Here is a 26850-nt window from a genome sequence, read left to right on the forward strand (position 1 = left end):
TGTGTATGCCAGTGGCTCTAGGGAGAACAGCTGCAAATACACAATTTACAGCACTTCACTGTAAAACAAATAGTTAAAATGCCAGACGGTGTAGTTATTTCTTGCTGTTCATCTTGATTCATGATCTCGGTGCAGGGGGGGGATCACATGTTGTTTTTAAAGGTTAGAGGAGGGGGTTTTCAAACCTTTTTCAAAACCCAGAAACAAATAAACATTACATTGTGTTGATGTAATTGCTTCTCAGATGATGGACAACATTTCTGTTGTTATATCTGCTATCGTATCGAGTAAGTGTTGGAAAACTGTTCACGCTGTAGGTGTAGAAACGAAAAAGTGCATCAACCATCATCCCTGAACCTTCCCAGTATAAGCTACCTTCTGGGCTCTCAGCCCCTGTTCTAGGAACTACTGGTATTGCAGATGCTACCTCATTTCAAACAAACTGCTGAGGTTTTAGCGACAAGAATTGCCAGGGGAACTCCCATTATTTGCTCCTCATGAAACCATTTTGCCTTATTCTACTGGTGCTGTTTCAACTGGCGCACTGGAGAAATCCAAGATTGGTTATATCTACAATCCAGGCAGGACTTAGGTTTAGGTATGCACAACAAGGATCAAACCACTCTTCAAAATATTATAACAGGGAAGGATTTCTAAAGTTGATCCTTGTCATATGTTGATCAACTAGAACTAGGGATTGCAAGGCTACGTCCTGACTCCATGTCATAAATATAGTGTCATGTTCAGAACGTACAAAACAGTTGACCGTTTTCTGAATAACGATTAACACAGTAATCTACCGATCAGTACTTCGCAATCATCTCCAATTCCTGGTATCCAACATCCCATTGAAAGCAATGGAGAGCAGCTCTGAAGCAACGCACCATGGATAATGCTAGTGTTGTTGGGAAACTGTCAAACAGATTCACATTATTCGGAGCGACTGCGGGGCAACAAATTCTTTCATTTCTTTCCCTAAACCTCCATAACTGCCTTCCATGGATTAAACATTTTGGAAGAGCACATTTTCCCCCTGAAAAAGCAACAATTAGCAGGGGCACTGCATCTACTTGAAGGGAAGTTATTTTAAGCCAGTTTAGTTTGTTTGACATGTTTATGTGACATTGAAGTACTGATAGTGGAGCTCATTTTTAAAGTTTACTGGACACAGCAACAATGACTAAAGGAGATGAGCCTTGAGGAAATCTTTCAAATGGTTAATTGTGAACCGGGTACAAAACTGACATTCAGAGTTCAAATCATATTTTTAGTCAACAAACTTTTGTACAAACTGACATGACGGTTGTTCATGATATCTACCCAGAGATTTTACTTGAATCAGCATTTCATCCATCTAATTTAACACACAATCCTAATCTGAACCAGCTCATAAGATTTTATTTGAATAAACTATCTAATCTGACATGGTTTTCCAAGATGAAATTCTTCATATTTACTTACGCACAAAAACACTTGTGGATTTGGAAAGGTGGAGAAAAGGGGGAGGACAGGTTAAACTGGCATTTAAGCAAAACCCCAGTCTATTTTTGGTGTGTGAAAAGTCTCTTACTCTGTTGTTTTTCCATAGCTTTTTGCTTATCCTGGTGCTTGCTCCACAATTCTACCCAAGATGCATTGCAAGCAAGGAGAGAAAGACAGAGAGAGAGTCAGAGAGCTGGTTGTGTAGGCATGTATGATGGATGGGCATTGAATAAATCATAACATAAAACAAAATAAGGCATGGAAAATTTGTCAGTTTCAAAATGAAGATGTGTTGTAAAGTTTGCATGTAGCTGTGCTCTTTGAGGTATGACAAAAATGGTAAAATTACTTGTGGAGATGGGTCCATAGGCAATAACAGCTTACCAAGATAACATTACAACACATCCAAAGCTCACTGACCTTGGTCATGGAGAGCCAGGTCACAGTGAATACAATTGACTCTGACAACAAAATAGCTTTATTGACTGTGTCTAGCTCTCCAGAACCAGGGTGTGAGAGATGGCATCTTCTGAAAACCGCATGGGATGGGAAGTGAGAGGCCGACCATTGAGCCAGCAGGTAGAATGGAGCAGTTGCAGAAGCAAGGGATGCAAATTAAGACATTCCGTAGAATTGAAGGTGCATCTTCTAAAAGGGAAGAGAGGGGCAAGGGTAGGAGAAAGGGAATCATGACGGTGGGTGACTGAACATGTCCCCGGTATACAGACCCTTGTTTTGGCAAAACAATATTGGCAGAAAGATTTCAAAAGATGTTTCCGGGTAAACAAGAGTCTTTGGTAGCCAAAGGATACAAGCCAAAACCTGAAATTTCTGAAATTTCTCCTTTTGCTGGGACTGTTTACTGGGGAGTGATGCTTCCAAACCTCCATGCTAAGAGCATAGGGAACTGCTGTTCCTACAGCACGCCTCGCAGTAAAACCTGCAGTAAAGGCAAAGACGTGCACCAATTCTCTATCGATGCACATACCTCCGATCCCCCCTCCCGCCTACTACTGCAGATTTAAATATAGGATGATGACTAAAATAAAAAACAAACACACAGCAGAGACATGCATTCGGGGTGCTATGAAGCAACCGACGCGACTTGAAAACAGGAATAGGGAAACAGGGGCATGGATGCTTTACTAGGGACGAAAGACAAACACACTGAAGGTCAGGGCAATATTCCAGACACTTCTACACTTCTATAGGCTACATGAGAAAACCTACAGTGGGAGACAATTCAACCAAAGCCAAATTGTGAATTCAGATATTTATCTTAAATTGTTAAACGAAAGCCAAGCCAGAATCAATGTCCAAAACGTGCAGATCAAAGAGAGCACGGTAACATTTCTACCGCATAACATGGGCTCAAAGAAATGTTAGGAGAATGACCACTGAGTGGATATTATCAGAATTTCAGTCCAAGTGAATGGAATATTAGAAGACCTGCAAGAATTCCTTTAGGAAAAGGGGAAGGCGCTTTTACTGAACGCTGGGGGGGAAATAAGGGGTGGATGTTGACGGTGATGAGCTCTTTGGGGCAGGTTGAGAACGTCTCACAGCGCACATGCAATCGGGGCTAGAGTGGTGTACACACCAATCGAGGCAATAAAGTTCTCCTCGTTCAGACTGCGGGTATCAAAATGGCGGGCTCCTTTGCCCGTTGCGTGGTGCGGCAACTGCAGGTGAGGTACATGCAGGAGGCCTTGAGGTCTGGCACTCTCCATACGACCAGTTGGGCTCTCTTTACTCCCTGGGCTGCCAGCACTGTCTGTGGGACTTCGTTTGCGTTTTTCTGGGTCTACCAAGCCACCAAAAGTAAGGGGCCAGAGAGAAAATTTGTTAAAATTGTAAGAAATGACAGGAGAGAATCAGTAGAAGAAAGAGGATTTCATTAAAAGAGCAGGGAAAGAGCACGGAGAAAAAGGGAAAATAGTGATGAATTCTCAGGGCTTATTAGTTATAGCATATTAACATGTAAAAAGGTCATTTGTTTTAGTGGAAGTCAAGCATTTGTAGCATTAAGCTCAAGACATTATACAAACCAAGTGCAAATACATTGTAAAGGGAGTTCGCAGCACAGGTCCATTGGTGTTTTGATATTCATCTCATGACAGAAAGATTCAGGACAGCAAATGGGCTGACAATATGAAAAAAGGTTTTCAGTTTCAAACAAATGATGAAACCAACAGGCCCTTTTTAGAAGCCAGCATTAACTACTAACACTAAAGTCTTTCTGAATATTACCTTTGGTTTGATAGTGAGTGCGTGCTATTTCCAGTAAGCTGAAAACACTGGCCATGCCTCCAAGTCCTGCATTCGTGTAAGAGTGCTCCAGGCTGGATACTGTACACTTCAAGATGTCCAACATGCCCTTGTACACCTTTCTGCTGACCTCCTGGTGAGCAGAAATACAATTTAAACAACAAAGAGCACAAACATATTTTAGAATTGCTTTAAAGAATAAAAAAATAAAAATACTAAAGAGCAGACTATTTGCAGGGGGAAAAAAATAACGTAGTATATATTAGGGGTGGGAATCTCTAGGCATGTCATGATTCGATTCCGATTCAGAGGGCTAAGATGCGATTATAAACGATTATTGATGCATCTTGATGTGTCAACATTTTTAATTTCTATACATGATTTATTTTCTCTCACTGTGTAACTACATGCTACTTTTAAAACATAGCATATTTGTAATGATCCATAATTAAAATAAACAGATGACTTTACTTCCATTATTTTTTATTAATACAGTAACAAATAGAAGAGATGTGTCAACTGAAAGGTCACATTTCCCAGCATTGCAAAGAACTAACAAGAAAAGAAACAAAAGTGGGCCTGTAGCAGCATCCTTGTTGTAAATTAACATGGGCTTCAGCAAGGCTTCAGCAATCACTTGATAACATAAAAAGCTGCCCTCATTCACAAATAAATAATAAAGACAGCAGTCGCAATCCTCCTGTTACGGGCAATGAGCACAGAATCCCTCAAAAAAACAAAAAAAAACAAAACAAAACCATTTTGCTGTATATTAAAATCAAAAACAGCTTTCACACAAAAATATTGAATACTGTACCAGCTCTCATACAAAACTAACACTTTCTATGTAATATGTGGTCAAACAATGAATACTGGAGAAAATACAAATAATAGACCACAATGAAATCATGGAAATGCATGGAAGTGCAACACAGCAAGTGTGCTTAATTGGCGAATGCTGGAATGTGGAAGTCTTTGTGTTAGAACAGGAGTTGGGTCTACATGCTCCGGTGTAAGTGAGCTCTGCTGTGCAGTAACTATATCCCCTGCACATGAGACACGAGCTGCCAATCATCGGTAATAAAGTGCGCAGTTATGGTGAGATAAGATTCTGTAGCAATGGACGTCCATGCATCTATTGCTATCCTACCCGTTTTCCTCAGTGATTCCATGACTTTGGTTTTGGTTTCATTGTAGAATGTGGATATCGCTGTGTCGGTGAAAAAACATTGAGATGGGATGTTGTATCTCGGCTCCAAAGTGTGCAGCATAGCGCAAAAGCCCTGGTTCCCAATAAGTGAGTAGGGGCGCAAATTGCTGGCAATAAAAGTTGCGATCAACTTTGTGAATCGCTTCGCCCTTTCCAAGTTCGGTGGAAGCTTTGATATCACTTGTTCAGTTGTTATCTGGTTGGCAGCAACTACAACCGGCTGTTTTTCCTCCAACCCCGGGTGGAAACATGAAAATATGGTTTCTCATGTTTGTTGTGTTCCCAAAATATTTTATTTTAGTTAGACACAACTTGTATACAATGTGGCTCTTGTCCAGGTCCCTTCTCCCTTCAACTTCATCAGGGTTCCCACTCTTTTTGAGAAATTATTTTCCAGGACATTTCCAGGAGTTTTTCCTGAAAATCCAGGGCAGCACTTGCTCATAAACGGTCATATAATTTACCGGTAGGCCTAGTATCAACACATTTAACCCCAGTTTTATTCCTCCTTTTTTAATGATGCAGAGTTCATGATGAAGTGTCGCACGTTCATTACAGGTGACTGCTACACCCATCACTGCTAACTGTACAGTGAGGTCATCTGGCCTCCTCTTGTTGTTAGGTGTGACTTGCACTGGTATGTTTTTGTTTTGAGTCTTTACTTACAAGCTCCCCTCAACAAACAAACACCAACATGTTCTGTGTTACACTCACTTGAATTCTAGCAGTTACAATACTCACCCCAAACACTGGCTTATACTCCAGGTCCCTCATATGAACTTCAAACTTGGACAAAAATTGACTATGTTCTATCTCTGCAACCATTTCAAAATGCAATAAAGTAACAAATCACACAATAATGTACACTGTAAGTTGTGTGTTATTGTCATAGCATTGTTTAACAGGTGGTATTGTAATGGGTTGTATGCACCCCTATAGCTGTATTGATGTTGATGCACAAAATCTTAATTTCAGTTTAAGTTAAATTTAATTTTCTCAAACAACCACTGACACACAACAACAAAAAAAGAGTACAACTCAAAGAGGTAAATTTTAACAGGTAAGCTTTACTGAAATTAAAGTGTTTCATACTACAGAACTTTTCATGGGTCTAGAATTTAAATTTAAATATTGGCCCTGTGATGGCCCGGTGGCCTGTCCAGGGTATCTCCCCATCTGCCGCCCAATGACTGCTAGAAATAGGCTCCAGCATCCCCATGACCCTGAGAGCAGGATAAGCAGTTCTGATAATGGATAGATGGAATTATAAAATAATCTAAGAGTGAGAAAACAAGCAGTTAAATGGGTCCATCTGAAACCCTTGTAGTCTTGATGTCAACCGCATGAGCCATTAGAATGACTTGAGAAACAGCAGAGCTGTGCAGCTAAATCCCAGCGCTAAATAAAGAGTGAAACTTAAAATGAAAATCCAACTTAAAATAGCCTGAATGCCAGAACGAGGTTGGGGGGGGGGGGGGGGGGGGACCATTTAAAATGCAACTGAAAAGACGTCTGGTGTAGCTCTAGGAACAATGCTGGGGTTGGTCTACCTCTGCCTTTGAAGTATTTCTTTAAGGTCTGACAAAGTTGCATCCAGAACGGTCACTTCTTTCTTTTTTTCTGTCACACTTTTGCAGTAGGCATTAGACTTTGTGAGCAATGTGAAGTCCTGGTTTCTTTCAGCGTTCTCTGCCATTGCATCTGCCTCTTGTTGCATTGCTTCGATGCTGGTTATTATTTTCTGTCCCTTGGCAGCCACTTTTGTGATTTCGCAGCTGAGCTCTTTTCTTTTCTTGTCATTTGCAGATTCTTCTTCTTTTTTTCATCCTCTAGGTACTGAAAATATCGCATTCTGGCATTTTTGCACTGCTGCATGAAGGGTCTTGGTAGTACTCCTTCCAATGAGCTACCAGTCACATAATCTTTGATCAGGCGCAGTGATATCAGAGTCCTCTCTTTCAGGTTTCCAACCAGCATGTCCTTGTTAACCAAGAATTCTCTTTCAACTGCCGCTTGCCCACGTGACAGTGTGAATAGGCTTTTCAGTAGCTTCCACAAATTTGCATACTCTGCTTTACCATTTGCAAATCTTCCTAGAAATGTGTCTACTCTAGACAAACTCCTGGAATTATTCTTTGTGGTGTTGAACCATCTCAGTCAGGAAATGTTGTACTCACTGAGGATTTGATCACAGTCCTGTGCAGTATGCCATTGGCATTCAGAAGCAGCTGTAGGAGCTTTTCAAACTTGGATATGGCACTCTTCTCTTCATTGATCATGGTGACTGGATCAAGGGAACTCATGTGTCTTACAGCAGCATAATTCAGTGGGCATTTGTCCAGCAGTTTCTTTGCAGTTGCAGAGAGGAAGGCAACACATTCTTTCTTGAACTGTTGGCCCAGCAGCGGCTTTTCATGGAACTTGTCAGAGGCTTGTTCAGAGCTTGTTTAGTGGCAAAGCCCATGTCAACCTCTTTAAGTGGCACATGCAGTGCTTTGTCAAGAACATCGATTTTGAGCAATTGGAGGGGTGTCTTGATGTTCTCAAGAACCTCCCTCTTCATGAAACATGAAAGCAAGCTCCTCAGAATGGATTGAAGCTCTTTTGCCAAAAAAGGCACCATAGGGTCATCAGTTTGAAAGGCTTCAAGAAATGGTTTGAGCATTTTGGCTTCTATGATTCATAGAAGCCAAAATGCTTCCATACACTGTCTTTTTTTAAGCCACAGGGTGCCGGTCGGATTGTATCCAACTTCGGTTGCTCGCACTCAGCCATCCTCACCAAAACTGAAGTAGCTAGCTTAGAATGTAAAGACAACACAAATGTTTTGCGTCCGTTACGTTTCACCATCCAGTTGGTTCAGTGGCAGCCGTAAGGAGCATACAGCCCAGTCAAGAATTGAGGTTTAAATTTCTGATTATTGAGTTTTCTGCATCGAGACAGAATCTTTTATGAGAGAATCTTGATGCATCTAAGAATAGATTCCCATCCCTAGTATTTATTGTAGTAGTAGAAGAATATTGTATATACGGAAGGAACCATTGAGAGGGTCATTTAGGAATCAGATCCTTAAGAAGAATCAAAAGTAACAAAATTGATAAAATTCCCATTGTAAGCTTAAGCACTGTATGCTATATTTAAAACAAATAATTCTTGTGATCAATTCATGGGCATTGCCAACACTGTTGGACAATGATGATACATAAGTTCTGCTTTTTGTTTAGTCAGTATTTCATAGTCACTTGATGGGAATTTAAATCGTTAAACGAACAATTGTGCAACAGTACTTTTAGTCACCAATTTCTTTATCAGCAATCTTATATTTCCCTTTCTTGGGTTCTTGACATTTGCTTAAGTTTGGTTGTAAAACAAGGCAAAACAAAAAAGCAACATCTCACCACATCACGTATGATCTCCTGTCTGGCATCCTCCTCTGACTGGATGGCTCTGTTTAGTTTACTCAGCACAAAGACACGTAGCTGCTCATTCTCCAGCAGGCGACGGACCTTCTTCATATTTAGCCAGCCAACACCCTGGCCATCTAGAACACTCTGCACCACCTCCTTTAAGAACTGCTGATTCTCACTGTATACACAAAAGACATCTTTATCAGCCAAATTCAGCACAGACTGTACAGTCTGAATACTTTTGTCAGTCTATGCTTTTTCCAAAAAAATACAACATAATGAAACTAGAAATTCCATTTCCAAGAGAAAATATGTGGGCTAACTGAAAGCAAAGCTGAAAGGCCTGAAATGTTCAATTTTGAGGTCAACACTCAACCAGTCTTTGTCTATGGGAAAAGAATTTCCAATAAAACTCAACTTATCTCTAAAGTAAAAAAACATATATATACATTATATATATAAAAAAGGTTATTATAAACATGTCCTGAATAGCTAAACAGATTAACGTTCAAGTTGAGTTTCCAACTCAAACTATGTTAGACAGCACAGTTTGAGCAGAAATAAGAAAAACATTGAAAGCAAATAATAAACACGTACACAGAGCAAGGATTCAAACTGAAGACCCTCGGTGAGAGTCACTGGCATTAACCTCTATGCCACAATATTGTATGTATATGTAGCTTAATAGTTGAGGCTAACCCAGAAAAGTTGAATCAGTTCATCTTGACACCAAGTTTTGTGGGAAATGGGACACTTGGTGTCCAGATGAATTGATTCAACTTTTCTTGGATTTCTACACCTGGATTGAGCATGCATCAAGACACTTGAGACTTCTTCTTTCAGCGTGTTCCCTGTTTCTATCATCGAGACACTGGAGACTAGTTTCTGAAATAAGTCAAAATTGTAGATAATTTAAGACAGTGTGGCAAAGGGTTCCCTGAGGCAAACACTGCAGGAGATACGGCCCTTTAATTTTTTTTTTATTATTATTATTTATTTATTTTATTTTATTTTTGGACTAATAACAGTTCCACCATTTGGAATATTGTTATTACAATTTCCACACATCTCTAACTAACTGAACATGTGAAGTTTGAATGACGTTTCTAGCTGAAAGGATGGTCCAGTTATAAGCAACTAAATTTTGATGAGAAACAACAACAAAAATTATTATTATTATTACTGTTGTTATTTTTATTATCAATACAAATAATGAAAACTGGAAGAACACAAGTGAACTAGCTTTAAATTAGCCCACCAACTCAATGTTTCTCACAATAGGCTATTCTAAATTGACATGGACCATAACAGAAGGCACATATTTGAATAAATCCATTACCTGGTGTTATTGATACGACCCTGAGGAGAAGGCGATTCTCTCTTCACAGTTGGACTGTGCTTGATAACTGAGGACTTCTGGTCGACTAGAGCCCTGGGTGCACGTGCGCCTGGGGGAGTGCCAAAACAATGAGGTCCAATGACATACCACAGAGCAAACGGAGTAAATGAAACACAAACTGCTTACTTAGATAGGAGAGCCCTAAGCTGCACTGGACACAAACAACGGCATTTGCTCAATAGGCACTGTACACTAGAAAGCCTAGTGCCCTAAAAACTAATCTTTTGCAAAAGCTACCACGCCAAACAATGAAGACAGAGGTTATCATCACACTGTGAAAATAACACACACACACACACACACACACCAAATGTAATCTATTGTAGGAATAAAACACTGATGGCGCTGCTAGGTTGATTTCTGAGACAAAGGAGGTGAAGGACAGATCAAATAGGAACATCACACACGCCCACACACACAGGAGTCCAAATGGCGCTGTTGGTGGTGGCATCACACATTGGTAGCGTACGTAAGTGAGGTCAAATAGAGGATAGTCGGCATTACAACAACAGTGATATCATGCATAAATAAAGAGGTGAGTGGATTACTACACAATGTAGGAACACCTGGCTGTACTAAAACTTCCGTCAGGCCTTTGTTCAGCTAGAGCTCTTAAATACACAAGCTCACAGCTTTGATACCTGTGCATGTGTGTATAGGGGTTGGGCCCATAGTATCCAACTTAATTAACATTGAAAGGGGCTTATATCTATGCATTTAGCCAGTCAACTTATCTACATCCCTTTTTTATCACTGCAAGGAAGAAAACCAACTTTTATGGCAGTGTGGTTGGAGAAAACAAACATAAAATCCTCGGCCATTAATAGCTACTGGCATGTGTACAACAGCCAAATTAATATGTATTGCGGAATGAAGAATATACTATAATAGAATGATTATAGTATATTACTAATGTAACCTACATTTGCTTAGGATAGAGAACAACAACTCTACATATGACAAGTGTGCCTCCACAGAGCTCTTTTTTACATTCACCCCCAAGAAGCAAATTCTTTTTTTTTTTAATAAGTCCAGCTAAAGCAATTAATTCTGTAAGTCTAAAACAATCATATTCTCCTGAAATATTTAATGAATCCTGGAGTGTAGAAATAAAATACGAGCACTGAAATGTGCATTGCTGCAGTGTCTCATTATGTTGGGAGAGGAACCAGATTATCCACGTAATTGATGCTTCATACAACTTGCGCTGTATTGATGTTAGTGTGACCTTTGCGTAGTTGGTTAATATGTACAGGGTGTCTCCTCTTTCAACTAAGATTGAAAAATGTCTTGGACCTTGCAGCACTTCATTCTCAACATTGGAAGTCTCTCCAGCCATGGGGAGAGCTGGACAGGTACCCTCCTCCCTTAAATGGTACAAAGAGAGAAAAGCCCTTGATTGACAGCAGTGGGAGTTGGATTTATTGTGGATTTTGTGCGACAGAAATGGTACACCCTTGATTATTATGTCACAATGACAAGAAAAAAAAAGGCATGAATGGGGTAGGGGGTTGTTGTTGTTTTTTTTTCGCGCAGTTTATAGTTTTTGTTTGACCATGATAAAACAGACACAGGTAGGGTTTCCTGATTAAAAAATGAGAGGCAGCTGTGTGGGCTTATTTAAAACCAGAATCACTGGCCTGAAAGGTCAAATGGTTTGTCAAATAAATTGTTATCGGAAAAAGAGAAGCCATATCCAAAGACTGTGTCACTGTGAGCTTAACTATGCCTTTGAGGTGGCACAAAAATAAAATAAGCTCCCTGGCGGGCAAAGGTAGAAAAAACAAAATCGCTGTCAGCCTGCCTGAACTAAAATAAGACAATCAGATGCACCACAGCAAAGTAAGAGGATAAAGGTCCATCTAACCATGGAAAATCTGAAGATGGTTATCTTGAGTTCGATCCACAACTTTCTGGGCAACACTGAAGCAACAACAGATGCCCGAACATTCAGCTTGATTTGCAAATAAAGACGAGCCTCATCTATCATTTGGTCAATCTGCAGCACAAAGCCATAGACATATTCTTGGCTGTACTCTGCAGTTCCTTGGTAAGTCTAGTTCATCCATAATACCCTCTGAGGGCTATATGGATCTCTAGCTCGTTCCACACACAGACTGAGGGGGGAGGTCACTTTGTCATTGCGAAATCTTTTGTCTTGTAATACCTGCTCCTTCCTCTGGCATGAACAAAGGCAATAGACTGATGGATGAGAAACTACTTACTAGACTTCAGCTCATCTGATTTTTAATGATTTTGGCACTGCTACTTAGCAAAAAAATGGTCTTGAAAGGCCTAACAAATTATCATTGCAGCTGAAAAAACACACATTAAACGCATAACCATGTAAATAAATAAATAAATACAGCACCTGAGACAAAACTAACTTGCAGCCACCTACCTGTATCAGAACATTTATTCAAAGCTAAGGCATCTGTGAAGGCACACAACTAATCAACATGGTATGAGACAGCTAAAAGCGAAAAATGTGCACAGCAAGACCTCATTCAATTAAGTGTGAAGATCACATCACTTGAAACGGAGTTATTAGACTTCCACACTGCTCCTTTGTTGATATGCCTTACCTATGTATCTACAAACTAGAAGTAATACATAGGAAGAAAACTCTTGACTTTAACGTAGAATAAGAATATTACTGACTGCTGATTCTGATGACTTAAATCAAGTTTAACCATAACTGCAATACAGGCCCAACCCCATTTGTAAACAGTTGATCATAGTTGACTGAAATTAAATAAAGTTAGTCTTGGGGGAAACAGTCAAAATGATTGGTGATATGGTGAGAGGACAGACTCAATGCTCTACTAGATTCTGAATGGTACATGTTGAGTGATTGAAATGAAGACAGAGAAAGGAGGATGCTGGGAGATGTAGTTGACTGGCTTGGAGAAGCATGCAGCTCACGCAGTAAAAGGGCAGAACCCACCTTCTCCGCTCCCCGGGCCGGCCTCTGTAATTATCTCCATTAGAGAATTTAGCCCAAATACTGCACACAAAACCCAAAATTAGTGCCGCGAAAACAGGGACAGAGAGAGGGACACCGGCCCAGACATAACCAGTCTGAACATCAGCCCATAACACAAGAAACATGCACACTGAACATGGCGTCAAAGAGAGGGAGAATAAAGAGTGACAGAGAAGAGTGAAAGACAAAAGAAAGATAACATGTACGGATGAGAGTATTGCTGTAGGGTTCTTAAAGAAAGTGCTTAATGCTGTGTTTTTGGACCAAGATTTCTTCATGGAAAACTACCACCTAGGAGCTGCATTAAATGTTAATGCTTGAGGTTACTTATCAATAAGTAGCCTCGGCAACATCAGCAGCGATGACTGGAGCTATCTGAATATTGCCTGTCAGAAAATGAGAGTCCTGTGTACCAGTTCAAAACAAGGGGGAAAAAAAATCTAGGGCAATGGATAAAGTTGGAGCGGTTTCTCCAAAATTTATATACAGTTCCCTTAAAGCACTGGGCAGACAACACATAATCATCATGTGTAAATGTAATAGGGCATAGCAAAACTTGTGGTCCTCAAAGTTTACATACTTTTACTACCAACCAAGTAAACGACTTCCGAATATACTTTAACAAAGCAGAGCCACCAAACAAGCAAGCAAGGCAAAACAAACATCTCAATAGGAAGGAAGGCAGGGCATCAATTCCATTCACTGAGGACAAATCTTATTGTGAAAATCATCCAATGAAAATTAGCTACATCAAAATTACTGGTAATTTTCGATTCCCAAACTGACTTCCAATATTCTTCCCACTTGGGTGAATGCAATTAAATAGGAATTGAGCATTCTTCTTGCAGTACTGAAGACACCCCATTCCGTGAAGATGCCACACCAATGAAAGTATGCACATCACAATTAAGGAAATCTGTTGACCATAAATGTGTGCATCATAGCGCATCAAAAAGACTCCCACCAGTCACACATAGAGGAATGATAAAGGAACACACAGGATAAAAAATAAAGGAATATCTTCTATCTTAGTCCTTGGCTAGGAAACAGGGTTTAAGATGGGTGTAGGTAATTTCAAGGTCAAATAAAGGTCTAATTGAAAGAGTAAAACAAGCTACCACACCAGACATAACATACCCGGGCTGTCAGGGTCATCTGAACAACAAAGACAAAACATATCATCATGAAAGGAACAGAACATTTTCTATGGCAGCTATTCCACATGAGGTGGAGCTATTGAGTTTAACAATGCCATGCTTCCCCTTTTTTCTCTCAAGATGTCTCCCTTATAGTCATATGTGAACAGTAAATGATGGTAAACCCAAAATAGAAGCCATATATGAGCCCTATAATCTTAACATAGCAACTCTTTTTCTAAACGAGACAACTGAGAAGTTTTGGCTCCTGTTGCGTCTTGTTTTGGGAGAGACTTACTAATCCTCACAAAATCAAGACCAACTTGTGCACAATAGTAATAATGTATGTGAGGTTCATGTTGCAGTGGATTTTCCCCTGTGCTTGAGAGAAAAACCTAGTTATTAAGTGACCTCAATATCCTCCTTGAAAATAGTGCCATAATCAATTTGAGGGAAGAAAGTCAGGCTATAAGGAATTTGTTCTACAAACCTGCTTGTTCCACATCCTCCTCTATATCAAAATTAAAATATTCTTTCATGGTAAAGAAAATAAATATTGAGGAAAAAAAAGGAAAAGAAGTAAAGATACACAATAAGAATGCCAAAATTTAAAAAAATAAAAATTACAAAAATTCAGTGCCATTTTCCTCAGTCAATAACATTAGCTTGTCAATAAGTTCAGCAAGTATGACTTGTAGTGCTAATAATGGGGGACTTACGAATACAGCTGGTCTGGTCTTTAATAATAAAAGCATATCACTTAATACAATACAATCCATGTTTTCCTTTTACCACAACAGCAATCATTATTTGAAAGTGTATAATATACGTATAACAACTGAGAAGACGGAAATAACTATGCTAATACCTGCATTGCATAGATATAGAGATTCATACTGTAAATTAGCAAAGACAGGAGGGGAACAGTTAACAGACGATATAGGATAGCTGCCACAGAGGCACTTGTACAAAGAAGATGAATGAAATGGTCCACAAAGATTTTGACGAAAGTAAAAACGCATTCTAGTACTGTTCACTTGTCACTTCAGTCAACGCACAACCTTCCTAACTGTAAAATTTTTCATTTGAATTCTATCATCCCTGTTTTTTTAAAACCCATACTGGAAAAACTGTGACAGAACAAGATGAGATTACTGGAACAATAATTTCATGGTACTGAAATACACTAAGAGATGGATTAAAGGTCTGCAAATTTAGCTGGTATTGTACCTTTTAAACTTGGAAATGGTGTGGTTTTCTCTCTGGCTGCCTTGTTGGGAATGGCTAGGTTGGACAGGCTAAAACTGGTTCCATGATTCTTGTAAAGATTACCTGTTGTAAAAGTAAAAGCATAAAATAATTACATAATAATAAGGGTTAGAATTAAATATTAATTAAACAAAACACAAAGATGGGCTAATTTAACACTATACACTTCACATTTTTGTAGTCTACTAGTGAATGGCACAAATTATTTTTGTTCACACAATCTTGACAGCTGACTATTTTTTCCACTGGTCAATAAATTATTTACATTCATAATCAAAGTCTTAGTGCATTTTACTTTTTTAAAGACATATTAGCAAAGCTAACCCAAACTCTTATTTTGAATATACTCACAACATTTAAACTAATTCTAATAGTGAACATGTAGGCCTGGGCTGGAGAGTAAATAATTTCACTCATATGTACTCACTAGCAAAGGACATGAGCCCTCCAAATCCATCATTGCTGTTGTTGGAGATGGTGGAGTTTGGAGAACTGTTGCGGGAGTCTCCTTCTCCATCAGACTCCCCAGGGAGCCTCAGGCTACTGGGACGTAAAGGACGCTGTGCCCTAAGGGACAATTAGAAGATATTAATGGTGCCAAAAAGACCCTGAAATCCATGCATACAGTATGTGTGTCTTTCAAAATTCCACACAACATCCAAACAAACCATCATCAATTTTTTTTGAAAAACATCACTGACTGGATAACACCTATTGCTATGCAGTGTTCATCCAAAAAGGGTTTTGGGCATGCACATTGAATGTGTGGCTACAGTACTCATTTAAATGAAGATAAAAACACATGATATTAAAAACTTTTACAAACTTGTTTCCATTGAGGCTCTGGTTGAATCGAGGCGTGTACGATTCCACTTGCTCCTCTTCGGGGTCATCCTCAGTAGGGAAGCCATATTGAGGCTCAAAGTATGGGTTGTCATACTCTTGTTTCTTGTTGGCTGGATCTGCTGGAGCAGCATCAGCTGTTGATCTGGGGAAAGGCTGGCTTCCCAGTCCCAGGACTGGATTCTGTAAGGCTGCACTGGCTGAGGCCTCCATTTCGACTGGTTCGATCGGCTCCTGGAAATAATATTCATAAGATGTCAGCAGACTCTTTGCTCCCAATAAGGATTTGAACATTTCCATAAATATGACCTCCATACCATTATATCTCCATTCATATGATTAGATGATGTTGCACTGATCCCATTTAAAATGTGTGTTTTATGATCAACATAATAATGAAAACATTAAGCTCTGTTTATTTCATAATAGTGTAATTTAAGTCACAGAAAAATGTTATCATGCTGGGGCCAAATAAATGTGAATACCAGCAATTACTCAACAGAAACACATATCAATTGGAAAGGTCACACACATGGTTTACTCCCTGGATAATTGTGCTGGGACTAGAGCTCGCAGTTGTACTGGAGCTTGAGCGAAGAGGCTGTCCATCAGAGGGATCAGTAGGTCCATCGCCACTAGATGGACACTCTGAAGTATGACCTTCCCCAAACTCGCGGAATTCTTGGAACTCAACTTCACTCGCATCCCCCAGTGCAGCATGTGTGGGTGGATCCAAGCCTAAAGCATCATTGATACATGAAAAATAAGCAATTTGCACAGCGGGAGAACAAGGCTGAGAAATGTATACCCTAATTGGGCAGGAAAAAAAATTGCAATCCTATGGCTGTGACAAATAAATGTTGTCTATAAGACTTAGACTGTTTTTTTTGGTCATTGCCTTATATGCATGTCTCATACATACAAGGGAACGATACGTACATGGACCTCAGTGCCACATAAAAACAAATAACACGCAATACATATTAAAAACCGCAGTTTTTTTGTGTTGTGTTGTATAGTATAGTGCACTCATGTCATTTACAATGAGAGTGTAATTTTTTTTTTTGGCGGGGGGGATAAGTGGCCCCAGTCAAAGACAGGTTTCTCCCTTGGTGGTGCCAAGCACAACAAACCCTGTTCCTGAACTGTGAACACTACCAACCATCAAAAAAATGCATTTCTCAATAAAGCAATGGATAGGAATATATCTTTGAAACATAAAGCCAAACAATTTGGCATTAATATGAAGTACATTGAACCATTGTTGACAAAGTTATAGCCAATTCCACAGGATAATTATTCTAACTGTTCTTACATCTTGTGTACTGCATTTTATTTAAAACCATGCAAAATCAACTATACTGGTCAATTTACCCTATGTATATTCAAATTTAAGGTTTTTTTTACACATGCAGTACCATTTTTTCTTGCCCAATGCTAAATGTGTAAATATCAGATAGTACAGACATGCTGTTAGTTCTTGTTTACTGCACGATGTGCAAGAAGATAGTCATCACCCCCTTAATCTACTAAATTGCCACAGGTATAGTCTCTCTCAGATATTACGTACACTTATATTCTTTTCTACTATTACTATTTTCTTTTCATTCATTATTTTGATCATCCATGCACAAACTTAGCTGGCCGTCAACAAAATCTGAACATGAAAATAAATGAGGTAAGCCGTCAGCTGGACATACCAATTGGAAACTTGTATATATCCCTTTCCCTTTAATCAAAGTAATTTTTTTTTCTTCCCGTTTCTTCCATTTTATTGCTGATGTTTACCATTTTTAATCGTCAATGCCTGCTGTACAACTTACTTGGTGTGTCTCCTTGGATGTCTCCTTGGATCATCTCACTCACAAGGTCTCCAAGTGAAGAATAGGAAGAGCTGGAGTCATCATAGGCCTCACTGTCACTGCCACTGTGACATTAAGACAATCATTACAACAGTTTTATTACCTAAGGCTTGCTAGCCTTGCTCCTAACTGAAACTAATTGCATATATATATATATATATATATATATACATACACACACACACACACACACACACACACACACATATATATATATAACTGGGATGGGCTGTTTGTGAAGAAGAGATTTCTGAAATAAATTCTGACATCCTGAACCTTTAGAAGACATGATTCTTTGCTACCTGTCTGTGGGATCAGAGTCATTGCTCTCATCCTTCAATGGACCAGCCATGGCTTCAACCAGCTGGGAGCTTCCATCATACACGCGATACAACACGGGCTGCAACTGGTGAGCATACCACTTGGGCTTGTCGCCAATCAAAGAGGGGTCATACACATCTGAAACACAAATGTGCAAATGTATAGCAAAAAACATTAAATAGCAAATATATGTTCCATAGCAAGTTTCTACTGAGCAAACTCAGATTAAATACACTGATTATTTTTCTTCCATATAGTGTCTTACTGTTATGTATCCTCTGAAATGCAAGATTGCTTGGATTGAGAGCCCACTCTCCATAAAACTCCACTGACTGAGTGTGAGAGAGTTTCTCAGCAAAACTGGTGCGCCGAGGGCGAGAGGCAAGATAAGAGGTGGCTTGGAAGGCCACTACTGGTCGGGGGAAGAGGCGCAATGTGCGAGTATGCATCTGGAATCCCTGCAGAACATTAGGGGAGTTGAAGAATCTTACCATGGCGACCCTGTAACACAAAATAAAAGTTTGTTGGGATTTTTGGGGTGGAAATTTCTCCAAAACTTTGCCAACGGAAAGAGATTTTAAGCCTTGCCTAGTAGCAACATCCACAGAGTCCACGTCGTTGCCATAAATGAGGGGATTGAATTCCGTGGAGGATGGGGAAGCTTTATCTCGCCCAGGGGGAAGCAGTGGTATCTCCTGGCCCTCTTGGAACTTCTCCAGGTTCAGGATCGGCTGAGTGTTCAAGCTCATACTGGCCAGAGCCTGTTAAGGTGAAAAACAAATCAGTTCCGAAACAAGGCAGGGCACTTAAAAAAAGAGGCATAGTGCCATGATGAACCACTCCCACTATTGGCATCAACAGTGATGATGATAATAATAATGTGATGGTATTCATCCATGTGCAGCAACTCTTCACTTGACCCTCTCCATCAGCAGGTCCGAGTACACAGTCGGCTAAAGAACTGTGCTTCTACAGGTGGTATGAACTCAGTGCCTTGCTAAAACAATGAAGCAGGGTAACTACTTGCTAGCATGTGGCTCATACCACTTAAGCCATTATGCCAGATAAATTGGGCTTTTTTTTATTTAAAATTTTACAACACACTGTTTACTGCATATTGTAACCTTTTTGCAATTCCACTCATAAAAAACAATGAGTGAGAGGTAACAAACTAATTAGCTTCCCTCTCTCTGGTCATTTGAAAATTAACAGATTTTCCACCTTAAAAACTTTGATTCTGCTTTGATAACATGGCTAAACTATAAGTTGTGTGCATGTTGATGCCTGATGTGGGAGTGTCATTTTGGAGGGGAGAGGCAGGGATAGGGGAAGTGAGTCACTACATATTATACATGGTTTAATATAAAAGGAAATACTGCAGATTTTCAGTCAGCATTGCGTTTAGCATGATGAAATATTAGGTTGTCAGATCTGGATGTATGAGACTGTCAAAAGTGACCAGCTTCATTATATCTTGTATTATTTACAAGAACACTCATGGATGCACGCACATTCAATCATGCTCAAGCCAGAGCTAAGCAGTATCCATACATGTGGCCAAAAAAGGTGATTCTGCACCAGTGTTATGCAGTTTGCCCAAGAAGTCAAGAAAATGTTTTAATAATTTTTAGTTGCAAGCAAAACTTCATGAGAGAGGATCCGTGCAGGGGTGCATTCCGCATTCCACAGGAGGAGAAATGAGGAACCTTATTGTCAGAGGAGAAGATCTGCTTTTGGGTGATCACGGTCAATCTAACCAGACACTAGGAAGGGGGGATAAGAGAGATGCGAGGAGAATCACATGAAAGCCAGAGATGATTACTTCATGACTGAGACTGGAACAGTGCGTGACGGGCAGGGTCAAGACCACGAGACCCTTTCCTATTCTTTTCTTGTTCTCCTTTCATCAGTACTTCCACATCTCCATATCTTTTTTTTAAATTACAGTTAACAACTATGATAATTTCAATAAGAATTATTTTGAGCCAATGAAAAAGGTTCCAAATTTGTAGAAATAAGATGTTTAAGTTGTTTCAATTCATTTACACAGCAGAGAGAAAAAACACAGCTAATGTATAGACATAGTGAGATAAATAAGCAGGAAATGCCATACATTTTGTATTGCTATGGCACATTGTTACTACATAACTAGCATTGACTGAAGAGAGGAGATAAGAAAATTTATTTTTTTGTTGTTTTGGTTTGAAAACTGGAGGATGGACAAGGAAGGAGGGAGGTGGTGAGAGTAAGTGAGGTAGAGCCAAGGGAGAGGGATAGAAAGAGTGTGGGTGGACAGGGAAGAGGAGAGAGATGCTTTTGATGTTCATCATGACCATGAAAGACAAAGTGATTAACATATACAGACAACACTGTGCCAGCATAACAAAAGTAAAATGGTCATGGACATCACCCATACAAAATCAGCCAATACAGAGACTTAAGACTATCCATGGTAACCAGCTGGAACAAACCAGAGGTTAAAATGGATTGGCGATGACCGATAGAAAAGAGCAGATCTTTAAAAAAAATAAAAAATAAAAGGGATAAAAAAAACCTTGTAGACTCAAAGTACCTATATCAAAATTATTCTTTCTGACCTTCTCAATGTTATTAGTTAAGAAATAAAATTTAAAAGAATATATTTAGCTGAAACTGTATCGTAAAACTAAAGAAATCAGTCACTAGTTGGAATCGATAAAATGTTGTCTTGTATTGAGTAAAGCTTTTTTTTTCTCCACTGGCTCTCAGAGGCATTCCACTTCAGCATTACAATTTTTTTTTTCGATATTCTATTCATCTTCAGTGGTAGATCTACAGCCATTAATTTTCCATTCACAGTTGTTCTCAGCTTGGTGCATGCTGACGTACATACAGCAACCGCTAAACCGAGGCTTTTCAAAATCCCACGCAACCACCTCTCACTCACACAGATGCTGGGACAGGAGCAGAAGTCACACACAACTAACCAGCTGGTTCAGATTCAAGGCAGGATCAGTTAAAAACCATGTTACACAGTAATGGTTTGATGCAATCTACTGCAAAATCAAGAAGTGTGAAATGATTTTGCTGTAAACTTTGTTAAAGCCATTTTCTTGTTATTAACAGCTACAAGTTTTATGTTACCTTGATTGGTGTGATATTTAGAAAGGACCACAACATGAAATATGTGCTGTAGAAAAGCATCAGTTAGTTATGTTCTTGTAGGTGACTTCATGGTATATTTTTGAACCACTGACATTAGCTACCCAAAGGATCTGTACTACCCATCGGCATGCCTGGGGGGGGGGCATTATTGAGAAGTGTGATGGAGGCCATGAAAACAGCTGACATTACCTAGGTCATATCACTGTATTTTGTATGCAAAAGTTAAAAAAAAAACTTTTATGGAGCTATTTATCAAAAAGAAAGTTAGTAGTTGCTAATAACCAGTGGTTACCCAACTACATTTTGGTATACAACTAGCCTTTAAGTCATAAATTATATATATAAATACAATATTTGTGGTGAAATTTTAATAAATATACAAGGATTTTAATTCTGCCCAAACAGGATAAAAGAAATAATAGCATTAATTCACTGATGCTGTTGTTGAAGCTGAGGGGAATTTAATCACAGACATTTCACAATTGAATGCGCCGCTGATTATGTTAATGTCTTGATTAAATTCAAATGAGCTAAAGAAGGGCAAGGAGTGAAACAAAGAAAGGGAAAAAAGAGCCACCTCTATGAATCAGAACCAGATTCTGAGGTTACATCAGTTTCTCGGGTAAGAGGGACAGGTTAGTCACTACCACTAATCACTACAGCTTTTGCTGGGGTGGCATGGGCCTAATGTTTGATTTTACCTCCAATAGCTAGTGCATGCAAAGAAGAGGAAAAGGAAGAAAAACAACAAAAATTGTTTCTGTTAGTGCACTGCAGCACAATGCTCAGTTCAAATGCTCCCACACTCTATGCACAGTACATACAATTGTGCTGGAGTAGGAAGGCAAAGTTGTGCCCAGTGCCTACTCTTGACACAGCTGAAAGAGAAATTTCACATTCATCTAGAAGTGTAATCAATAGAAACATCATTGTCCTGGCTATGAACAGTAACTGGGGTGTAAAATACTTCTAAAAACCACCCATATGTAATAGCAATTGCAAAAGATAACAGACATGGCGTTTAGAGCTCACTGTTGGTGCAGGATAATTAAAACATTTCTACACTGACACATATCAAACAAACCCTGTTCATTTTTGAAAAAATTGCCAACCTGCTTTAAATGTTTCTTGAGTTCAGTTGATTCGGGCTCAGGGAGAGGTGGAAGAATTTCTGCATTGGTGGGAGCTATAACCTGCCACGAAACAAAAGAATAGTTTAAAGCTTGTTTAGATGTACTGTTCAAGCAAAAACAAAAGAATCAGAAATTATCAAGTTGTCACACACAATCTCAGTTCAAACACATTTGGTGTCATAAAACAGACAGAAAGATGTATCCTGCTCCTAAAAGAGTGGCACGCAAAGTGTAAATATAAACCTTGTTGCTGTCGAGGTCCACAAGCCACACATCATCTGGCATTTTGAAGTCAGACTTGTAGAGGAAGAAGCTAGCTGGTACACCTATGATGTAGGGTGTGGGGGCGAGGAGAAGCTGAGGAGAGGACAAATAGATTCAATAGATTCACATGATCAAACCAGTTAAAAATTGTCCATTTTGTAGAGTTGCAAACTATTCAAGAGAAAGCTCTAGTTTAAAATGACTAAGCATAAAAAGTTCCAGGAATTTTTCTTTTTCTTTGGATTTTTTCCCCCTTTTTTTCTCCCCCAATTATATCTGGCCAATTACCTCGCTCTTCCGAGTCTTCCCTGTCGCTGCTCCATCCCCTTTGCCGATCCGGGGAGGGCTGCAGACTACCACATGCCTCCTCTGATACATGTGGAGTCGCCAGCTGCTTCTTTTCACCTGACAGTGAGGAGTTTCACCAGGGGGAAGTAGTGCGTGGGAGGATCACGCTATTCCCCCCAGCCCCCCCCCCCGAACAGGCACCCCGACCGACCAGAGGAGGCGCTAGTGCAGCAACCAGGACACATACCCACATCCGGCTTCCCACCCGCAGACATGGCCAATTGTGTCTGCAGGGACGCCCGACCAAGCCGGAGGCAATATGGGGATTTGAACCAGGATCCCCGTGTTGGTAGGCAACGGTATATACTGCTACACTACCCAGACGCCCAGTTCCAGGCATTTTTGACAGTAATGACATCTAACAATAATGATAAATCCAAGTGGAATATATGCACCCATTTCCCTAGAAACTTGCATACAACCATCATCATCATCATTATTATCATCATCAAATCATCTAGGACACCTCAGTCATGTTACCTGCTCAGCAGAGGCCATGCATGTTGGCAGTAAGGGGATGACAGGGAACATGTACTCCAGAGGGTAGATCATGGCAACGAAGGCCATGACACTCATAGATAGAGCATTGTAATCCCTGGACTGAAGGACAACCTATGAAAAAACACACAACACAAACTTGTGTCTGAAAATTAAAAACAAGTCATGCTAATGACTCATGTTAACTATGCTGACTGACACAAAGCAAGGATGTCTTGAGCTGTACCCACTAACATATTTGACAGATTGACAGGAGGAAAAACAATTACCAAACCAAAAAAAAAAAACACTTGACTATGTGATTACTATGACAATGGCAGTGTTTGCCATACAGAGACTTGGGTATTTGCATGCATAAGAATAGACGAGCCTTTCATGTATAAATTTTCTAATCTGATGAAATGATGAGTGTTTATGATGCCACAGGGACATAACTGGCTACTTCTTGACTCCATGAGCCACCTGTATATAACTGATACCTACCACTAAGGATAACCCAAGAAGCCACTCCTGTGCTGAGTGATAAGTGATTTCTGTTCAGTTTTAGAAATAGCTTTTGATTTAGATTTTAATTAGGATTTGTTTTTGTTGTTTTTTGTTTGTTTTTTTTATAATGACCAGTAAAACTGTTTAGAAAACAAATGTATAAACCATTGAACTTAAAATGAAATTTAAAAAGGTCAAAACACCATCAAAATACCATTAATCTTAGACATTAATTACAAACTATAAATGTAAAAACAAATTTTCCAGCATCAAAATGAATTAAAAATTCAGGTTTGATCAGCAGGTCCACTCTGGCACAAACAGGGCGATAAAATAAGGCATTAGTAAACTAAGGGGTTTCTGTAATAATATCACTTTTTCTGGTAGTGGTAATATAACTACTTTTCAAATGTGTGTGCAAATGTTACCATATATTTTTGAATTTAACAACATGTTACTCAACCAAATGTTTTGCATGGTAAAGGAGACTGCCTCTGTGGATGTGAACCAATGGTGCAATCAACTGGAAATTAGGCCGAAGTGTTTCAACCACTGGGAATATCTTGAACGAGTAATGCACTGCCTCTCTCATGTGTTAACATACACACGCGTGCGCGCACGCACAAGCACAGGTATGGGGAAAAACTGCGCACAATAGTGGTCTCAGCCAATTAATTTTTTAAAAACGAGCCGTTCTGTTTTTCTAGTGCTTGCACTTTTAAATGTTTCATCTTTTTGTCCTCACAACTGGACAGTTCCGGTTGTTTTGACACAATAAAGAATTTTTAGCCTTAATTCTGCACTTAAACATGAATGACAACTTTGCTCCCAGAAACAGTTCTCGTCCTGCCCCTCAGCTCCATTCAAATTCAAATTAAAGTCAGCATTATGTAAGACCACACACAGTTGTCATAATTTTCATGGCTGATATGAGTGGACGTGGATCCGTGCAGTTTAAATGGTTCATTCATTTGGCTGCCCTTGTCAAAGTGTTGCTCTAGACAAATGTCTAGTTTGTCTATGTGGATGAACTGACTTTTTTCTACCATGTCATAATGCCTTGGTGCAAATGTCTAGTAACACCAACCCAAGCCCTGAACTTAACTAGCGCCTGTGTGATAACACTTGTGCAGGCGAGGTGATAGGTAGGAAATGACAGAATACTGGTCCTGATGACCGCTAGATGTGTCTGTGGCATTCTAGCTGTTAAAAAGCTGTCTAGCTGACAATTTATCCATTTGCATTTGTCTGTTAAAGTTGGTGTGACGCACTGTCTTGAGAATTTATTTGTATCACTGGCAAAACCACTTCATAATAATGAGAAGAAAATTTGTCGGCTGCTAAAAAGTAGATAAGTTACTAAATAGCAATATCGAACAAGCTATAAAATACTTGAATACAATTTTAACTAATAAGTAATGTAAAAAGAGATTTATATAATCAATTCTGAAAGTGGAGTAATCTAGCTCTGATGGGATGTGTTCCTGCTTGAGAGTGCCACTCAGTAGAGTTTCAGTAACATAAAGTAATAAACCGTGTAATATAATGTGTTTTACCATTATTGTAAAGTACCGAGTTATATAACATGACTTTTTCAAAGCAGTAACATGTAATATATTTCAATTTTTGAGTAACGCTCCTACTCACTAAGTCAGTATAAGAATGAAAAAAAATCTCCCATCCCAATGTTTGGCTTTCAGTGGTAGGGTGGCTAGTTTCTTCCATTTGGATTACAGATTTAACAACAATACTGATGCTATCCTTTAACCCAGCCACTGGGGATGCACAAGCCAGTGCATTCTTAGTGCTAGTCCCAAGCCCGGATAAATGGGGAAGGTTGTGTCAGGAAGGGCTTCTGCCATAAAACTTTTGCCACATCAAATATGTAGATCATAAAACAGATTTCCATACTGGATCGGTCAAGGCCCGGGTTACCAACGGTCGCCACCGGTGCTGTTGGCCCGCAGAGTGCCAGTAGAGACTATGCTACTGTCGGGCGAAGGAAAAGGAGAGGAGGAAGGCATGTCCAGAGGCAGCGGGAGAGGAGTAAGGGTAGGAGTGTGGAGGTGAGAGTTGGAACTTTGAATGCTGGCACTAGGACTGGTAAAAGGGGAAAGCTGGCCGATAATGATGGAGAGAAGGAAGGTAGATATACTGTGTGTGCAAGAGACCAGGTGGAAGGGAAGTAAGGCTGGGAGCATGGGAGGTGGGTTCAAACTATTCTACCATGGTGTGGATGGGAGGAGAAATGGGGTAGGGATAATCCTGAAGGAAGCTTATGTCAAGAGTGTGCTGGAGGTGAAGAAAGTGTTGGACAGAGTGATGAATATGAAGCAGAAAATCGAAGGTGTGACGATGAATGTTGTCAGTGCATATGTCCCGCAAGTTGGGTGTGAGATGGAAGAGAAATAAGAATTCTTGAGTGAGTTGGAAGGAGTGGTGGAGAGTATACCCAAGGAGCAGAGAGTGGTGATTGGAGCGGACTTCAGTGAGCAAGTTGGTGAAAGGAACGGAGTTGATGATGTATGGTGTCAAGGAGATGAATGTGGAAGGACAGATGGTGGTGAATTTTGCAAAAAGGATGGAAATGGCTGTGGTGAATTTGTATTTCAAGGAGAGGAACTATAGAAATGATCCCTGAAATTATCAGAAATGAAAAGCTAAAAAAAAAAAAGAAGAGAGAGGAACACAGGGGGACGTGTAAGAGTGAAGGAAGGTGCAAACAAGTGGACTATATCTTATGCAGGAGGTGCAATCTGAAAGAGACTGGAGACTGCAAGGTGGTGACAGGGGG

General features: G+C 39.7%; 1 protein-coding gene across 1 annotated transcript in view; it reads right to left on the reverse strand.

Annotated features, from left to right (window-relative positions):
* Nucleotides 1-26850, reverse strand: part of madd (MAP-kinase activating death domain) — an 88146-nt gene that overhangs the window by 24895 nt on the left and 36401 nt on the right. The window contains exons 5-19 of the mRNA XM_056278410.1: nucleotides 23553-23684; nucleotides 22704-22817; nucleotides 22440-22520; nucleotides 18772-18944; nucleotides 18449-18684; nucleotides 18165-18321; nucleotides 17824-17927; nucleotides 16533-16738; nucleotides 15984-16234; nucleotides 15585-15724; nucleotides 15119-15220; nucleotides 9707-9815; nucleotides 8359-8545; nucleotides 3733-3883; nucleotides 3083-3286 (exon numbers count right to left, since the gene is read on the reverse strand). Coding sequence (XP_056134385.1) covers nucleotides 3083-3286; nucleotides 3733-3883; nucleotides 8359-8545; nucleotides 9707-9815; nucleotides 15119-15220; nucleotides 15585-15724; nucleotides 15984-16234; nucleotides 16533-16738; nucleotides 17824-17927; nucleotides 18165-18321; nucleotides 18449-18684; nucleotides 18772-18944; nucleotides 22440-22520; nucleotides 22704-22817; nucleotides 23553-23684 — 2347 coding nt within the window. The remainder of the gene's footprint in view (nucleotides 1-3082; nucleotides 3287-3732; nucleotides 3884-8358; nucleotides 8546-9706; nucleotides 9816-15118; nucleotides 15221-15584; nucleotides 15725-15983; nucleotides 16235-16532; nucleotides 16739-17823; nucleotides 17928-18164; nucleotides 18322-18448; nucleotides 18685-18771; nucleotides 18945-22439; nucleotides 22521-22703; nucleotides 22818-23552; nucleotides 23685-26850) is intronic.

The sequence above is a fragment of the Lampris incognitus genome, chromosome 4 (genome assembly GCF_029633865.1).
Source record: "Lampris incognitus isolate fLamInc1 chromosome 4, fLamInc1.hap2, whole genome shotgun sequence".
NCBI lineage: Eukaryota > Metazoa > Chordata > Actinopteri > Lampriformes > Lampridae > Lampris > Lampris incognitus.